Source organism: Penicillium atrosanguineum (genome assembly GCF_028827265.1).
Source record: "Penicillium atrosanguineum strain IBT 20685 chromosome Unknown utg000008l_segment0_segment0, whole genome shotgun sequence".
NCBI classification, from domain to species: Eukaryota; Fungi; Ascomycota; class Eurotiomycetes; order Eurotiales; family Aspergillaceae; genus Penicillium; species Penicillium atrosanguineum.
The window spans coordinates 704490-721057 of record NW_026623140.1 but is presented as its reverse complement, the minus strand read 5'-3'; the positions used below and the strand labels follow the sequence as shown (position 1 = coordinate 721057).

The window sequence follows — 16568 nt, the reverse complement described above, 5'->3', positions numbered from 1 at the left end:
GTACTACCAGACTGGAATGCGAGGCCGTGAAAGGCGACACTAGGATGTCGGGTAGATATGGCTTGGAACCAGAGGTCTTGGTAGCTAAGCGTCATAGGTTTGCGACGCCAAAAGACCGCAACGTATGTGGCCAATACGCCCACGAAAGGCGCGAAGATGCTCTCAGACAGCGGAGCCGGGGTGTTGGAGAGTAGAAGGTCCCAGAGAGAAGAAGTATTCTACACGATCTCCCATTATTCAATTCTCCTGCGCGACTCTCGGTCCGCAGTCTCAATTTGGGAGCCCGAGATGGCTTCCATCACTAGCTCCCGCAACTGAGCCTGCGTAGCTTCACTGTGGAAATCATCACGAGCCGCCAACTCATCGATGCGACGCTTAAACTCAGGATCGACCGCCGTCTCGCCAGCGCTCGCCTCTTGTTCTGTCATTGTGCCGATGTTGACCTTAATATTGGCGGGGATAGGTCCTGGGGGGTTCAAGGGACCGACAGGCGAATCCGTTGGGGCGGGAGCAGGCTCTCCAAGCACCTCTCGCAGATATGCGCTGACTTGAGGGAACTCGCCCTCGGACTCCAGCTTCTCGTGGGCCTTGAGCCCTTCAAAGTTCATCCTCTTATAGTCAACTCCAAGCTCCTCCACCAGGCACCGGGCGATCTTGGCGTCCTCGGCCACGAAGAGGCAGGTGTCGCCGTCTTCATCGAGAAGGTTGACATCAACGTTGTAGTCTTTGACTAGGACACGGAGGAGGTCGGCATGGCCATAGGATGCGGCAGCGTGTAGAAGAGAGTAGCCGGACTCGTCCTGGCAGGATGCGATAGACGGATTAGCGCTCAGGAGCTCCAGAAGTGCCGAAGGGTTGTCGCAAGCTAAGAGGTAGGGATTCTGCTGGGCCATGGTTGCGTCTGAGTCACAGTAACCTCAAGAATATTTGAGTCAGGATATTGACTTTTAAGTTAGGTTGAATTGGAGATGGAAATTTGCGGCGGGGAAAAAAGGCGACACGATAAGGCTGTGTCCGCCTAACCTTTTTGGCTCCCCGCAGCCTGTGACACACTTTCGATGACTCTTGTTTTCAACCTTGCGCTAAGTAAAACACTGTAGCTTTTCTACGGGTTCTTAAGACACAAGGTACCTGCGCGATTGGCTACACTGCGCTCTCAATTTTTCCCTTTCTTTCATCTTCACCCCGCCTCCCCCTCCATCCCACTCACGATTTCCGCTCCCACCGATCGGCCCTTCAAAACCTACAATTATGCCTGCGCAGGACCCCGGCCAAGTCGGGCAGCTCCTGATCACATTGGAGGCAGCTCGGAAGCAGGACAAAGGCACAAAGAAGCGAACCTACACCTGCAAGAAGACTACTTTCGACATCGCGGGCACCAAGAATGTGACTGTGGACTCGTGGAAGTTCAACGACTGGGATTACAAGAGCAAGGGTCTTCCCACGTATGCCCGTGGACTTTTCACCACAAGGCGCAAGGATGGTCAGCCCGAGATCGCAGTGCGCGGCTACGACAAATTTTTCAACATTGACGAGACCAACAATACGAAATGGATGAACATTGAGCACAACACCAAGGGACCCTATGAGATGAGCGTGAAGGAAAATGGATGCATCATTTTCATCGCTGGTATGGAAGACGACAAATTACTCGTTTGTAGCAAACACTCAACTGGTGTTCGTCATGATACCAACCTCAGCCACGCCCAGGCTGGTGAGAAGTGGGTTGAACGCCATGTTGCTTCCGTTGGCAAGTCCTCGAAAGACCTTGCCAGGAAGTTGCGTGAAATGAACGTTACTGCTGTCGGAGAGCTTTGTGACGACACCTTTGAGGAGCACGTTCTCGCCTACGATGAGGCTGCTTCTGGTATCTACATTCATGGTCTCAACTACAACCTCCCCACGTTTGCTACAATGTCTGGTGAGCGAGTGCATGAGTTTGCAGATGATTGGGGCTTCAAGAAAGCCAAGTACGAGATGCGAGACGACATTGCATCTGTCAAGAGTTTCCTCGAAGGTTGCGCTGAAACAGGAACTTGGGACGGCCGTGAAACTGAAGGTTTCGTGATTCGATGCCAGCTGAGTGAAAATGGTGGGCCCTATCAGGATTGGTTCTTCAAGTACAAGTTTGAGGAGCCTTACTTGATGTACCGCCAATGGCGTGAATGCACCAAGGCCGTTATTGCAGGAAGGCTTCCCAGAATCAAGAAACATGAGAAGATCACCGAGGAATATCTCCAGTTTGCGCGCAGGCAGTTCATCAGAGATCCCGCGCTTATTAACCAGTACACCCATAATCATGGTATCATTGCCTTGCGTGAAGCGTTCTTGCAGGAGCGGGGACTGAAGGGATCCGAGATTATCGCCATGGAAGCTGAAGGGAAGAAGGGTGGCAAAGACACAACTCAGAACGTTGTTCTCGCTCCCATCGCCTCGCTGGGCTGTGGTAAGACCACAGTGGCCCTAGCTTTGGTACATCTCTTTGGATGGGGACACATTCAGAACGACAACATCCCCAAGCAGAAGAACAAGCCGAAGAAGTTCGCCTTCGAGATCACCAACGCAATGTCAGAATCCCCCGTCGTCATCGCAGACCGAAACAATCACCAGCGCCGAGAGCGCAAACAGCTAATGGAAGACATCTTCCCCGTGATCAAAGACACCCAATTCGTGGCTCTTCACTATGTCCATGAGCCCAAGGCCGAACTCCTTCCCGCCATCAAAGAAGTGACCCGAAAGCGAGTCCTCGACCGAGGAAACAACCACCAGACCATCCGAGCCGGCACCAACAGCCCCGAAGAAACCATCGGAATCATGAACGGCTTCCTCGCCCGCTTCGAAGGCATCGACATACACCGTGACCCAGACGAAAACTTCGACCATGTAATCGACCTGGACGTCTGCGCCTCCTCGCGTGAAAACCTTGAAGCGATCGTGCACGCCCTTCACGACGCCTACCCTCTCCTCGTTCCTGAAATCCCCAGCCATGACGCCCTAGACGCCTCCATCTCTGCCGCAATGAACGACTACGAAGTCCAAAAAGACTTATCAGCAGGCTACTCCAAGCCCAAGAAAAGTGGTTCAACAAACCTGGCACCAGCTATTCTCGCCCGCAAAATCGAATACATCTCCATCTCCGTCTCCACGCACACAATCACCTCAACTCTCAACACCCTCTTCACCAATACCCCCCCGAGACGTCAAAACTATACACCCACCTCCTCAAATCCCGCCGCATCCAGTCATCATTCCACGTAACACTCATCCATCGTGCATCAGCGCAGTCCCATCCTACCATCTGGTCCCGCTATACAAATGCCTACATCAACACTCTAACCAACAACCCTGTCGAAGACCCCATTTCGAATCCACCCAGTCTCGGTCCTGCGCGCGTCCGTCTGGAACGACTACTCTGGGACGATAGGATCATGACTTTTGTCGTGCGGATCTTGTCTGGTGAGGGGGGAGAGGAGTTGCCTTGTGCGAATGCTATTGCGCATGTTACTGTTGGTACGGCGAGTGCGGATATTAAGCCGAAGGAGAGTAATGACTTGTTGGCGAGGTGGGTTGAGGGGGGTAGTGGTGGGACTACTGGAATTAATGAGATGGAGGTTAGTGGGGTTTTGGTTATAGAAGGGGTTGTCGGGGTTACTATGAGTCGGGGGAAATCTTGATTTGTTAATGAGAGATGATGTGGCTATCGATGATGAGGTACTGACCCGAAGTTATGCTTTCTCAGGCTTGTTACGCAATATAAGTATCATTAGAACGATATCCATACATGCATGTGTGCATCTCTAGAAGGATGAGAATGGAAAACGAAAAACGTTTGCATTACAATATATTCGCGTATCGAAGTATGGGATTATCTACTTATGACCCTAGTCTCCATCTGAAGACATGACATATACAAGGATAAAAAATCCATGAGAAGAGAAGTCGCTGATGCTAGAATGCGAGACATTGTCTAGCCCGTATTACATCCAATGCTTGGTCTCAGATACCTCCCACCTGCGTCTGTAAAGACCGGATCAACCAGAAACCCAAGCAGAAACACGATTCGCGCCAAAGCGACCCATATACTGCAAGCCAGTGCTGCCCATTGGAAAGTAGCTAACGAGGTACCAGACCAGAGCGACGAGTTGGCAGATGGAGGAGATGAGGGTGAGGAAGAGATTTTGGCGCTGTGTCAGTCAGCATGATGATCCAAATGTAACAGAACGAGGCTCAAGAATGTGGAGAGGGAGTCAGGGCAGGGACAAGGTATGGACGGCTCTGGACTTCATGTGCTCGAACACTGGTAAAATCAACGTTGAACGTTGCCGTCTACAGGGTATCGCTCGTGCCCGGTTACACCAGACCGATGAGTACAGGGTGATACCCAAATAGCAGTGCCTCCCATCCTTGGGGGATATTCGGATTTGTTGGGCGTGACGGGGGGGTCACGTCGTACTGCGAGATAGAGTAGGAGATGCAAGATTCCTCCTTCCCCTGAGGGCGCCGTGCGACGCGTCTTGAGATGTGCGACGGTACAAAAGGTGCGTGTGGATATGGGTATGGGTATGGGGAAACAGAGATGATCGACAAAGAAATGAAATACGTACTCCGATTGCGAAGTAGAGAGTCAGGGAGATCGAGCCGAAATAGGCGGCCGTGAAGGGGAGCCGTGATCCCGAGACCAGATGCTTAGCGTAAGACCATGGTCCCATGAGAACGGCCCATGATAGCAGGAACAGAACGGATCCGACAGACCAGCTAGGTAGAAGTGTTAGCATGGAGATATCCCAGAGATCTTGTTTTGCGAAGTTCTTGGCATAAGGCGCAGGACATAGTTGCGGTGCTGGCGAATTAGATGCAAGCAAGTCGGCCACGAACTCGCACATGGCCCGAGCAAACGCCCGCTCATGACCAGGATCATGCCGGCGTGGGATTTGACTGGCTGATCAATCCGGGTCGAGCTGAGGGCTCAGAGGGATGGTTCAATGGGTGGGGGACGAGGCCACTGGATGTGGACAAAGGTAGGTAGAGGGAAGGGCAACTTACAGAACCGCGAATTTACGGGGCTTGAGCGTTAGGACGGGGAATAGGAAGAAGCAGATCAGGAAGCAGACGGCGGCGCCCAGATTACAGGCGCCGAAAATGAGCAACCGATCCCATCGACTTACTACAATCACTTGGAGTTAGCGTGGACTAGGTAGGGATCTACTCCGGTCTGATTGAAACCCCGTAGACAAGCATGGTCGTTAAGAATCCTTCCCGGCGCAGGAACTCGCACAACCGCCACCTGGATCAGGCGTCGACCTGGACGGGACGATTGTGGGATCGGGGGTCACGAGTGATAGGGAGGATAAACTTACAAGCAAAGAAACCCTCTTCTTCTTGCTGTCGGGTGGGTGCCGGTAGTGGAGCACCGGGGGCTTCGTTATGGGTTGGGAGCTGGACATAACCTCCTTGGCCGAACGGATTCAACGACTGCAGTCGCGAAAGGACCGAAGTGTCCTGGGAGGCATTGGTGCGTACGGGAAGATCCGGATCTCTGCGCGACCAGCCCAGCGAGTTAACTGAATCTCGGAAGGTGTTGTTGGCCATGATATCAGCCCTAGTGATTTAGTCTCGAGCTTTTTGTCTGTAAGACCTGGGTATTTCCCGATTGAGCGGTGTAAGAAGAGAAAGACGGTGCACGGCCGCGTCTGCAGGCAAGGCCCGTGGCCTAGGAAGACGAAACCGAGAAACGTCTGCAGGGACTATGCACGATGGAGTGCAGATGATCTGCGCCGGATGATGTACTGGTTTCCAGAGGATTGGCTGGAAGTGGGTACCAGATCAAGCTAACGGAGGAGCAGATGACGCCCAGGCCGAACACGGATTCGGCTTTTGCTCACGGATTTGGGGCTATGTTCTCGAGCGCGCACGATACAATAAAAGTTGAGCCCTACGACCTCCGCCCGGTTTCCAACACGAGTCCGGATTGGAGGGCTCGAGGAGGCTGCTGATAATGGCGAGTCGATCGAAACCTTACAGAATGATCCACCCGATCAGAACTGGATTGCAAGGTTTCTGCCTGTATCTGGTCGGAGGACGCGCCAGTCCACCGGATCTTCAGGACTACTCAGGCAACAGCTCTGGAGGGGGCCCGAAAGAAGGATATTTCCGACGCGGCAGCAGCGGATCGAAGCGTACGACGTCAACGGACGCGCCGGATCGCCAAGCGGAGGAGGGGACGTTGAACCTTCAGAGCACGATCCAACAATGAGGAGGGGTAGGGGGTCGATCACGGTCAGCAGGGCGATGATTGGACCGGCAAGCGCTGCGCTATCTGCTGAGGATAGAGAGTCGAAAGGGGGGATGACGAGATGGCGTGAAGCTACCGATGCGAGCAACCCGGATCGGCGAGACTGGGGAGAATGAGAGGTGTCAGATGATGGAACTCGGACCGAGCGAGGGTCTCAGGGTAAGTGTTCTCACATACCTTTGAAGTTGGAGGTAGTGGTGGAGGTGGAGGAGGTCGGAGAGGAGGGAGCTAAACCCGGAGCGGGTCGACACACGGACCATCTTACTATACTTATTCGCTTTTGGTGTGTGTTTGATCTTTTAGTCTGCTTTTTGGTCTTAGCTATCCATATCTCCGTTCCATTCGTATGCCACTAGTTTCACTAGACATCAAAAAGCACACACACACAAACACACATACACACTAGAGCAGCTAATGGAGCAGCTAACTTCGGCATGCCCGACGCGGACTTGCCGCGATTTGTGTTAGTCTATGGAGGTACACTTCGCGCCACATCCCCCCCACACACCCACCCACCCTCACGAGTCATGGTGGTCGATCTTCCTCAAACTTTCAGCCTGGCCGGTGCGCACCCTGTGGCGATCGAAAACAATATAGTGTGCAGAACTGCATCTGGACTATCTGTTCGGTTGAGTCTACTGCCACTACCCGAGCGTACAACGGTATCTAATTATCCGATAGTCAGGTTGCGAGTGCAGTGCGGGCTTGGGTAACATTGCCTCCTCCCCTAGTATGTCCGAACCGCATGAAAGCTGGGGGAAAATGCATACTCGACGTCATGCCAGGGCCCTGTGCATTCAAGGCATAGTAACATAGCAGTTGAATCCGTTTCAGTGTCTCTAGCGTGCCTCCTTGCATCAAACCGTGGGTACTCGGCGATACCCTCCGAACCTTGACGGGACGGGACGTGGAAAGATCCACGGTGCTATCGCCCTTTCCGACGTTGCCATCGACGCATTTTTGTGCCCAGGTGGCTTAGATGCATTCTGCGGGAAAGTTTGGCGTGGCTCAGTTTCGTCGAAACAGGTTCTGCCCTTCCGCCGCGTTGCGAAAGGTGTGCACTGTGCGGCTTCCCTGGTTATGATTCGTTGCCAGACCAAGACACATTCCCAATCCAATCATGAGGCCGCCACATTCCTCAGATCAGCGAGGGAAGCAGAGCCCAGCGTTGGAGCCTTGCGGTCACGGACCCCACTTCGTAGTGTGGGAGGCACGGCCCAAGCTCCTATGGTCGATCATTATGGGATCCTCTCTGCACGACATGCTAGATGCTGACCTGAAATGCAGACTCCAGACTCTAGACTGCAGACTGCAGACTGCAGATGCCGCTATGACAGTTATAACGCCACTTACGCGCGCGTACAACCCCTAGGCTTCACCACCAGGTATATATCACTTATCGCGTTATATTCCCCGGATGAAACTTGCGGTCGATCTTACTCACTCCGGCGCAAGTGCTCAATAGTTCTGCATGCCGGGAGATCAGACACTCTACCACATGGTACATGGTTTCATTGGCGGATCTACACGGCTTAGCCTCCCTATTCTATCTTCGGGCTAATGCACCTGGTGTCCTAGATTACCGGATAGATTAGGGTTTTCATCGCTGAGAGTGTGTCTGTAACCATAGAGGACCATCTGATACATTCCGGCCTGTGCAAGATCTCTTTTTTTTTTAATTATTCTTTTATTTATAAATTATTAATTCTTGGATGATTTATAATTTATATCTTTTTTGGCTCTGAGTCATGACCATAGTCTTAGATGACCGGGTGAGGGTGACAAACATCAGGGTATCATGGGGCGCCGTTTACTCAATCCGGCTGTATCACCCTTCCCCCCTTCCCATTTTCTGTATTATACCCTACTTCACCCTATTTCACCCTATGTGAAATGTTACTGAAAAATAAAAAGAGAAGATAGGAAAAGAGGCTCGGGGGTTTACCGGTTGCCACCCCTCACCTTTTTCCCCCCCTCCTCCTCCCTTCATGAAACCCACCCACACCATTTCATCTAAAAATAATAAAATATTAAAACGGGTAAAACAAGAAATCGTGTCCGATGCCGAAGCCCGGCAAGCCTCTATTTCCACCGATCGCCGGGCTGCATGACCGATGTTGTAATATATCAAATGAGAGGTGCAGGAGGGGCTCGAGTTCTTAAAGTCTGCGCCGTCCCTTTCAAATCCTGCAAGTGCTTTTCATCCTGCACTGCTGTGTTGTCACTGCTTCTTTGGCTCTTCGAGAACTTCCTACTCTCCCGCGCCCCATGATTCGCAAGACTATCCCGGTGGATCGACTAGACTTTTGTGGCATCAACAAGATCTCTTCTACGCAGGTACGTTGTCTCGTCTTATCCCTGTTCCTGCGTTTGTATCCACGTGTGGGGGCTCTGCGATATTCACGATGGGTTGGACTATGTGTTATGTTATGTTATGTTGTTTGGCGTGGTGTTGATGCCTAGATGTTCTTGTTTGTCTATGTGTCAAACCATAACTAACATCCTCAGCAGTATCGTGGATCGAAACACTACCTGGTTACAACCTAGCTATATCCCAGTTACATACCTGGTAAGACATCTCACTTCTCATCATCTCATCTCATCCTATCCCAGCGTGGAGAAAAGAGTCTCAGCCTCAAAAAGGTCAAGGCGTCAACTCCATACTCCATTGCCACCCTTCACCGCTCTCCACCGCTTCTTTCCACTCCCCCGCCTTCTCTCCACTTCGTTTTTTCTGTATACCTTCGCGATTGACAGAGACTTGACGGGATCTCTGAGCCTCTAGGCCTTGTTCCTCAGTCTAAACTCTGCTCGATTGTCGATTTCTCATCTATCCTACCCCTGCTTATTCCCTCCCTTGCACCCCCTCCCCCTTCTGACAAGACACGTTTCCGCCATCGCTGCCTGTTTCACCGACTCTTTTGGGTCTTTGCTCATTGAGAATCTCTGTTTTAGGACGCGGTCGCGTTTTACTTCTATCTTTGCTTTGCCGATCTTGGTACTTGGGACCGATCTGCACCCCGGACATTTGTCCCCCGAGACCGTCGACTCATCCCACCTCGAATTATCCTTGTCCTCGACCCGTACCTTGCGACCATAGACGTCTCACAATCGCCTGTATATCTTGACTTGGAAGGTAAACATCCCCTCGACATTCTTGTTGCGAATTCCATGTGGCCTCAGTTGCCTCCTGTCGCCTTGCGGATGTCGGCGCATCTCATTTGCCGACGCTTCCCTGCATCCCGTTCAAGGCCACTCGCAGCTAACGTCATCCTCGCCAATAGATCCCACGGTCTCCCTTTGTCACATACTCGTTTACGACAATCTACATTGACGGCTGCCTGACACTGCCGATCACTATCTAGAGAGGGTCAGTAATCGGACGGAACGACTTCTCTCCACACTCGCGCCGACCCCACGTTGCCCTTACAACCTCCTCTACACCTCCGTTAGTCCGTGAAGATGGCGGAAGCAAGTCTTTTTATCAAGCACGAATCTGACGATCGCAGCAATCCTTTCATGATGTCTCACTCCGGTTACATGGGTAACCAATTTGGGACCCCCAACGATGGAGTAGATCCTTCGGACTTGACGATGCAGCAAGGCGGCTTCATGCCGTATTCGTACGGCTCACAACAGAACATGTCTTCCAGCTTCAACTTTGGAAACTCTGGAATCGATACCGATGAACTGCTCGACCTGGAGATCAGCGGACAGAATGGCGGTCCTCGCGGCGATAACATGAACTACATGCAGGACCAATCCGGTGGCATCGCCATGAGTCACCAGAGTCAGATGTCGCATCTCTATTCCAATACCCCAGATAACGCACCGATGGCCAGTCCCTTCGTCCACAACAGTTTCAACTATGAACAGTTCCGAATGAACCAACAGAACAACCACCTCCAGAATGCCAGCTCCTTTGACCAGAACTACATGAACAACAAGTCCCGACCGAGCTTGCAAGCCATGGATCGGACCTCATCAGATGCCCGCAGCCCTATGACCCCAAAGACCCCCGCTTTGGGTTCATTAACCTTGGGTACTCCGGAGTCCGGCAGCTTCCCTGGCCAGCCTATCCGAACCGGTGGACTCCAGGCTCGCCATCAGAAGACTTTGTCTAACCAATGGGATGGAACATCAGGCAGCGCACACTCATACGCCGAGTCCCCTATTTCCTCTCCCGGTCACCACTCACACCACGCTGGCATCTCTGAGATCATCAAATCCGGCAAGCACGCGTCCTTGCCAGCCAAGGTTGACCATTTACCTGGCAGTGGCCAGGATTTGGAGTCACAAGAGGCCAAACGCCGACGACGCCGTGCATCACACAATCTGGTTGAGCGCCGTCGTCGCGACAATATCAATGAGCGCATCCAGGATCTTTCTCACTTAGTACCACAGCACCGACTTGAGGATGATAAGGTGCGCAAGCAGTTGGTAAATAACAGCACTCTTTCCATGGCCGGTGCTGGGGGCAACGCTGCGACCTCTCTTCTTGCTGGGGGCAACGGACGCCGCGCTACACCAGGCAATATCACCATGGGTCTCCCCATCGAAGAGAAAGAGAAAGGACCCAACAAGGGCGATATTCTCAACGGCGCCGTCAGTTGGACCCGCGATCTGATGTGGGCCCTCCATATCAAATACCAGCAGGAAGCCGAGCTGGCCGAGATGATCAGCAGCCTTGGCGGCACCTGGCCCTTCGAGCCCACGGAAGAGGAGAAACGCATGCGCAGTGAAATCCTTGAAGCTCTTGAAAGGAACGACCCCAGCTCCTTCGCCTACACTCGTGGTCCTGGTAGCGGTCTCCGTGTCCCCAAGCACACCAACCTCTCCGGTGACCCCGTTGGACCTGGCGGCGAGGGCCTCACCCCACCCAACCTAAGCCCTCAATTCCACAGTGGATCCAGCAGCGCCAACGGCCAACCCCAGTACTGGAGCAGTGCCGGCCACGCCGCCATGAGCTTCAAGGAGGAGGATGAATACGGCATGGACATGTGAGACGCATGCCAGTATTGAGATGACTAGTTGCATACACGGCGTCTAGGAGGGAACCGTTCTCGGCGTACGGGAATGAGAGAAGACTCTCAGGATAATTAGTCTATGATTATTTTCTACGATGCTGCATTTATGATTTTCGCCATGATTGTGATTTGGTTTTGATTCTGAGATTCTGATTCTGATTGCCAATGGTCGTGTCGGCTCTGCCAAACTTCCATTACTTACGGATTATGCGTCTTTGGCTTTTGTTTTTCGGATCTGATTTTTGTCTTTTTCCACTTACTTTTCCTTTATTCCATCGATACCCTGTTTCCTTTCTTTCAGATTCTTCTTACAATGGTGCTTTATATGGTTTTGTTTCTGCATGTTGTTCAGGTGCGCCCGTTCTGCTTGACCTTGACCTTGACCCTGACTTTGTCTCCCCTGCCCTGCATCCTTAATACTATACCCTCCTTCTCCATCCATATTCGCTTTCATGCAGTTCTTAGGTTAGTCCTATTTGGCAGTGCAGTTCTTTTCATTGACTACGCCAGTTATACGCACATCTCCATCTACGTACATCTTCCCTCACTCTCGTATTGATCTCTCAAGTACTCGTCTATTGGGTATCAGGGTAAATAGCAATAGCTCCGGCTCTAGATATGCAGCTCACGACAACCTCATCCCAAGCCCAACCCCATAGTGAACCGTCGCAAACAACCCAATCACATTAATAAAAATTGACGTCCCATGAATAATCATAAACCTCTTAGTACACTCCAACAACTCCTTCGAAGGCACCTCCCTTCGATCCTTCCTATCCCTCAATTCTGCATGATTGATTAGCAACTATTCCATCATCTCATCCATCCCAAGCCCAGGTACGAAAGATTAGAAACATACCCTGAGCATTCCTAGCCCTAACAGCCCCCTGCGTTAAACGCCGAAAAATAACCAAATTAATCAACCCCGTCATCGTAACCACCCCAAGAGTCCTCCAACATCCCAAGTTCAAAGCATCACGTAAACGTGCCGTAGATGTCAACCCAACCAAAACAGGCAGGAAACTTTGCAACGAGAAATACACGGGAAATATCGCCGCTTGATGGACGCCGAAATAGGGTCTTCCTAGCGCTTTGAATGCCACTATGCCGTTTATGAAGGTCTAATTTGTTGATTAACACCCATTCACCCATCTTTGGAATCGGAATATAAATAGACTTTGTGGTGGGGAAGAAGGGGGAAGGCACATACCTGAAAAACCTGCGCCCCGAGAAGAATCCCATAACTGCATCGATCCGTTAGGGTTGCTGCCAGGGGGTGTGGGGGGGGCAGGGCTACCCGGGGCTAGGAACGGATGCTGCTGCTTACCTGGACAGGTGGAGGAGTTGTACAATCATAGGTCAGGGCAGTGATCTTCACCTGGTAGATTGTCAATCCCTGAGATTCGAGGATAGTTGCATTGGGTGAGTATGAGCGCTGATTGAGTTTGAAGGCTGGGTGAAAATTTCGGGCTCGGTCGCTTTCCCGCCCGGTTTCCAAGGTTGGAGGGTGGGCGCGGGTATGATGTCGATGGCTTTATTAGGGGGGTTTTTTGGGTAATTGTGCTTCGGATTTAAGATGGAGATCGGTTTCTGAAAAACTTTTATTAATTTTTTTTTTTCTTTTTTTCACTCTTGTAAATTTAGGTTTCAAGGATTCACTATGCTCTGAGCTTTGCATGGAAAAGGCCGTCGGGGTGGGTTGCGGAGAAATCTGAATTCCCCCGGAATTCCACAGCTTGGGATTCTAGACTTAAGGGCTAGATCTCGATATAAAACAAGCTATAGACAAGCATGGGGTCACGTGTAACATTAAAGGTCAGCCTCAACGGTGTCACCTGGTTATATAGCACCCCTCTGACTGAGAATACGAAGTGCGCGCCACTAAACAATTCCAATACATCAAGATGCACTGCCAGGACTTAAAGCGCCAGATCTTCTCTTCGAAGAAAATAATCCCATCCTACGGCACGCCACCGACAATGTGGAACTTACATATCCCTTTACATCTACCGCAAAAGTTTCAGGATTAATTTCGCGGAGTTTTTGTTACAGCTTTGGATGGTCACTGTTCCGCTAGCCTTTGCTTTTGAGAGAAAGATATCTCACTCTACCTGGTTGACAGAGAGCCTAGATCGAGGTAAAGCGGACTCTGAACGGAACTGCGGTAGGGGGGGAATGCGATTGATTTTTTGACTGTGCGACCTGGGTATAGTTATTGACACGTGGATAAACGTGGATGTCTAATATCTACATGCTTTACCTCGGCTGTGATCTAAGTTGTTCGATAATTGCGCTTGCGATGTGCCTACTTATAGTACCAGCTCAGATTCAGAGAGGCACCGAATCGAACCCGCACTGGTCCCACTCCTACGCGCTAGCCCCTAAGATCAAGCAGTACTATGAGGGCGTGGTGAATCGACAGTCCGGCTCGGGAAACAAAGTCTGGCGTCCTGCGGCGGATTTTCTAGGGCCATCCAGTGTCGATTCTCGAATTTGTCGGTGGCATTGTCGCCCGATGGCCTGTTGCCCGCGTCGTGTTCTGCTGATGATTTGGTCCATCTCTGAGACACAAAGACGGCTGGCCTGGCACAGACATCGGCCGTCAAAGGAGTGGTCACTTACCTCGAATTTTCTCAGGACTGTTCATACCTAAATACTAATTTGGGCTTCCTTTATATTCAGTCTTGGCCCGGCAACTATAGCACTCAATCGCTTAACAAGAATCTCAAGATGTTTATGACGTAGGGGCAGTGGCTTATCCTGAACGGCAAAAAATACTGTAGCTTTCCCCTGAGTCTCGACCTTCGTGCTTGGTGATTAAGAATAGTATACTTGCCTTGAGATACCGATCCGGGCAGGTTTCTTTCAAAGGGGCTTGTGTATATATAACTTCACCCAGCGCTATCTAGAGCTTAAATCTCGCTTTCTCCGACGATATAACTACGAGCGGGCCGAACAAGAGGATCGAAAGATTATTTGAGCGTGGTTTAACCTCGTACAAGCCACAATTCAGGGATATGGTATCCTACCTAGTCTGCGCCAAAACCCGCCCCCGAACCCTGGCCATTACGCTATTTTAAAACAGCAAAAAGCTGTTGGGCAAGAAACCTAATCTAAGAAAGAGACAATTTAGGTAAATTTTGCTAGTCTGAAATTTGTGTTGGCAAGCAATAAGTAACTTTTGCGATCGTTCATTGAATCGGTAGATCGCCAAGCATTCTCAAGATCAGAGAGTTACTTAGGGGTCATACTGAAGAAATTGAAATCTTTTTGTGTCTTCTTTTGTGTGAGAACACTCCCCATCCCCCTATCACATTACCTTGTACCACTTGCTTAAGTATGGATGTCAGTTCCTGCTGTGACATGGTTTATAACGAGGGTACTCACAGGAATACACTTGGAAATCGACCATAAAACGCCAGTAATAACAAGCGACATACACCCAAATAAGATATACCACCTCCAATCCGGATTTTCTTGAAGCAAATTTACGTTCATACCAAATAGACTCTAGTAGCCCAATCAGCCAAGGATTTCAGACAAGGATATCACGAGGAAAAACCGCTCCACTTACTGAAACAAACATCAGCGGCAGGAAAATGAACTATCGAGATTTGATTATCAACAAGCCACACAAACAATATGGGAATTGTGCTCACAGTAATCCAGCTGAGACGCTTAAAACTTGCCGCCTCGTTTGTGGAAACCCATGCAAGCACCTGTTCGGTTGATCTTAGTGCCTGGAAGAAGATTTTCGGTGAGTTTACGCACAATCTGTAACAGATCTCGTACAGCCTGTTCCATTTTGTCAAGCTTCACGCTCACTTCTTGATCAATCCCGTGGATAATTTCTTTAAGTTGAGGGTCTGGTTCAAGTGAAAGATTAGTGGTGACCACTTCATTGAGTCCCTCGATGTGCGATTGCAGGCATCGCCGAAGGTCTGCACGCTGCAGTGCATTCTTGGCAAGCTCATCAACTAGACCGCGGCTCCTCCCGCATTTTTTGACTTGGTCATGTCTCTAGGAAATGAATCTCATGCATTAGCTCCATGCTTCGCCTGTTTGAGTTTACTGAAGTATCAATGAACTCACCAATAACTCAATCCTTTCATTGGCATCAAAACAGCTTGCTTTCCACTTCTGGTGTAAAGCCTCAAGAAATAATTTGAAAAAGTCCGACGGATCATTGGGAACCCAGCCACTAGGAAGCATGCTGATAAATCCCTGAGCAAAGCCTTCCACTGTCCTCCTTTTAATCCAGGCAATTCCCCATGGACCATTATCTTTCCCTTGTTCATAAGGAAAGATTAGCGAGATATAGTTTACGGACCGATGGCCAAAATCTCTCTGAGCATAGTTCCAGTAACAGCTCTTGTTGCTGAGCATGACATGAACATCAAATACCTCCGGTAAGCGCGACCATATTGACCTTTCCTCACAAATGCTTTATTTGTCAGAGAAAATAATAGTGGCTTCATAACAAGAACTGTACTCACCAAAGTCTTGCCTCTTTCGCATCGGGCAGCCAGTCGCATTCACGATCATTGATTAATTCCAGTTCAACGCCCTGACTCTGAGCCCTCCTAGTGATTTGAATCCAAAGAAGACTTTTGTCTCCCAGGTTGAACCATTGCTGTGACTGAACAGGTTTGAGGTCGGTTGATAGAACATTGAGCAGTAGACCCACGACAGCTTTGTTTCGCGCTCTCAGAGCATATTGCAAAGGGATCTCTCCAGCATGATCTATGGCATTCAGATCTGCATTAGCTTCGATCAAAGCGGAAACAAGCTTCTGGCTTCCCCCAAGACATGCAAGGTGTAAAGGAGTTCTGCCTTTCTGGTCGGGCTGATTGAGATTATAGTCTGCCTGAACAAGTCTCGTCACCAAGTCCAATATCTTCTCTTGTTCAATTGAACTTATACCTTCGACCAATAGGTGCAAAGAAGAGGTGTCACCATCTTTCAACATAGTTATCATACGCTCGTTTCTCCCCTCCAACGCCCAGATTAATGGAGTCTTGGAAAAGCCGTCTTCGGTTCCATCACAAATGTTTATGTCCACCTTGTCCTTAACCTGAAGACAATACAGCACAATTTCGTCATCGCGATATTCAGCTGCCCATGAGAGCCAGTTGCGACCGCTTTGATCTTTTTTATTCGGAGTTGGTAAGGCCCAGATCAAAGCTTGGAGACTGAAAGGATTTACAGTCATACCAAGCCTGGGCCGGGTCAAATGACATGGAGAGCTA

The 16568-nt window shown here is 50.4% G+C and overlaps 7 protein-coding genes across 7 annotated transcripts; 3 read left to right on the top strand and 4 right to left on the bottom strand.

Annotated features, from left to right (window-relative positions):
* Positions 1-233: 233 nt before the first annotated feature.
* N7443_009767 (ankyrin repeat protein) lies at positions 234-893 on the bottom strand (the record flags this gene model as incomplete). Its single annotated transcript, XM_056889823.1, has 1 exon — positions 234-893. One exon carries the CDS (start codon positions 891-893, stop codon positions 234-236), a length of 660 nt encoding a protein of 219 aa, XP_056736314.1.
* A 358-nt stretch (positions 894-1251) lies between these two features.
* On the top strand, positions 1252-3674 carry N7443_009766 (tRNA ligase; the record flags this gene model as incomplete). Its single annotated transcript, XM_056889822.1, has 2 exons — positions 1252-3199; positions 3280-3674. 2 exons carry the CDS (start codon positions 1252-1254, stop codon positions 3672-3674), a joined length of 2343 nt encoding a protein of 780 aa, XP_056736313.1.
* A 357-nt stretch (positions 3675-4031) lies between these two features.
* N7443_009765 (putative Golgi traffic protein SFT2) lies at positions 4032-5589 on the bottom strand (the record flags this gene model as incomplete). Its single annotated transcript, XM_056889821.1, has 4 exons — positions 4032-4184; positions 4605-4935; positions 5044-5164; positions 5358-5589. 4 exons carry the CDS (start codon positions 5587-5589, stop codon positions 4032-4034), a joined length of 837 nt encoding a protein of 278 aa, XP_056736312.1.
* Positions 5590-6022: 433 nt separating this feature from the next.
* On the top strand, positions 6023-6253 carry N7443_009764 (uncharacterized protein; the record flags this gene model as incomplete). The annotated part of the gene is made up of 1 exon (XM_056889820.1): positions 6023-6253. The coding sequence occupies one exon, from the start codon at positions 6023-6025 to the stop codon at positions 6251-6253; it is 231 nt and encodes a 76-aa protein (XP_056736311.1).
* Positions 6254-9754: 3501 nt separating this feature from the next.
* On the top strand, positions 9755-11296 carry N7443_009763 (basic helix-loop-helix domain-containing protein; the record flags this gene model as incomplete). Its single annotated transcript, XM_056889819.1, has 1 exon — positions 9755-11296. One exon carries the CDS (start codon positions 9755-9757, stop codon positions 11294-11296), a length of 1542 nt encoding a protein of 513 aa, XP_056736310.1.
* Positions 11297-11944: 648 nt separating this feature from the next.
* On the bottom strand, positions 11945-12440 carry N7443_009762 (DUF4149 domain-containing protein; the record flags this gene model as incomplete). The annotated part of the gene is made up of 2 exons (XM_056889818.1): positions 11945-12105; positions 12179-12440. Coding segments are annotated over 2 exons (423 nt in total), but the record flags the coding sequence as incomplete, so codon positions are not given.
* Positions 12441-14997: 2557 nt separating this feature from the next.
* On the bottom strand, positions 14998-16531 carry N7443_009761 (uncharacterized protein; the record flags this gene model as incomplete). Its single annotated transcript, XM_056889817.1, has 3 exons — positions 14998-15339; positions 15412-15763; positions 15816-16531. 3 exons carry the CDS (start codon positions 16529-16531, stop codon positions 14998-15000), a joined length of 1410 nt encoding a protein of 469 aa, XP_056736308.1.
* Between the last annotated feature and the right edge of the window lie 37 nt (positions 16532-16568).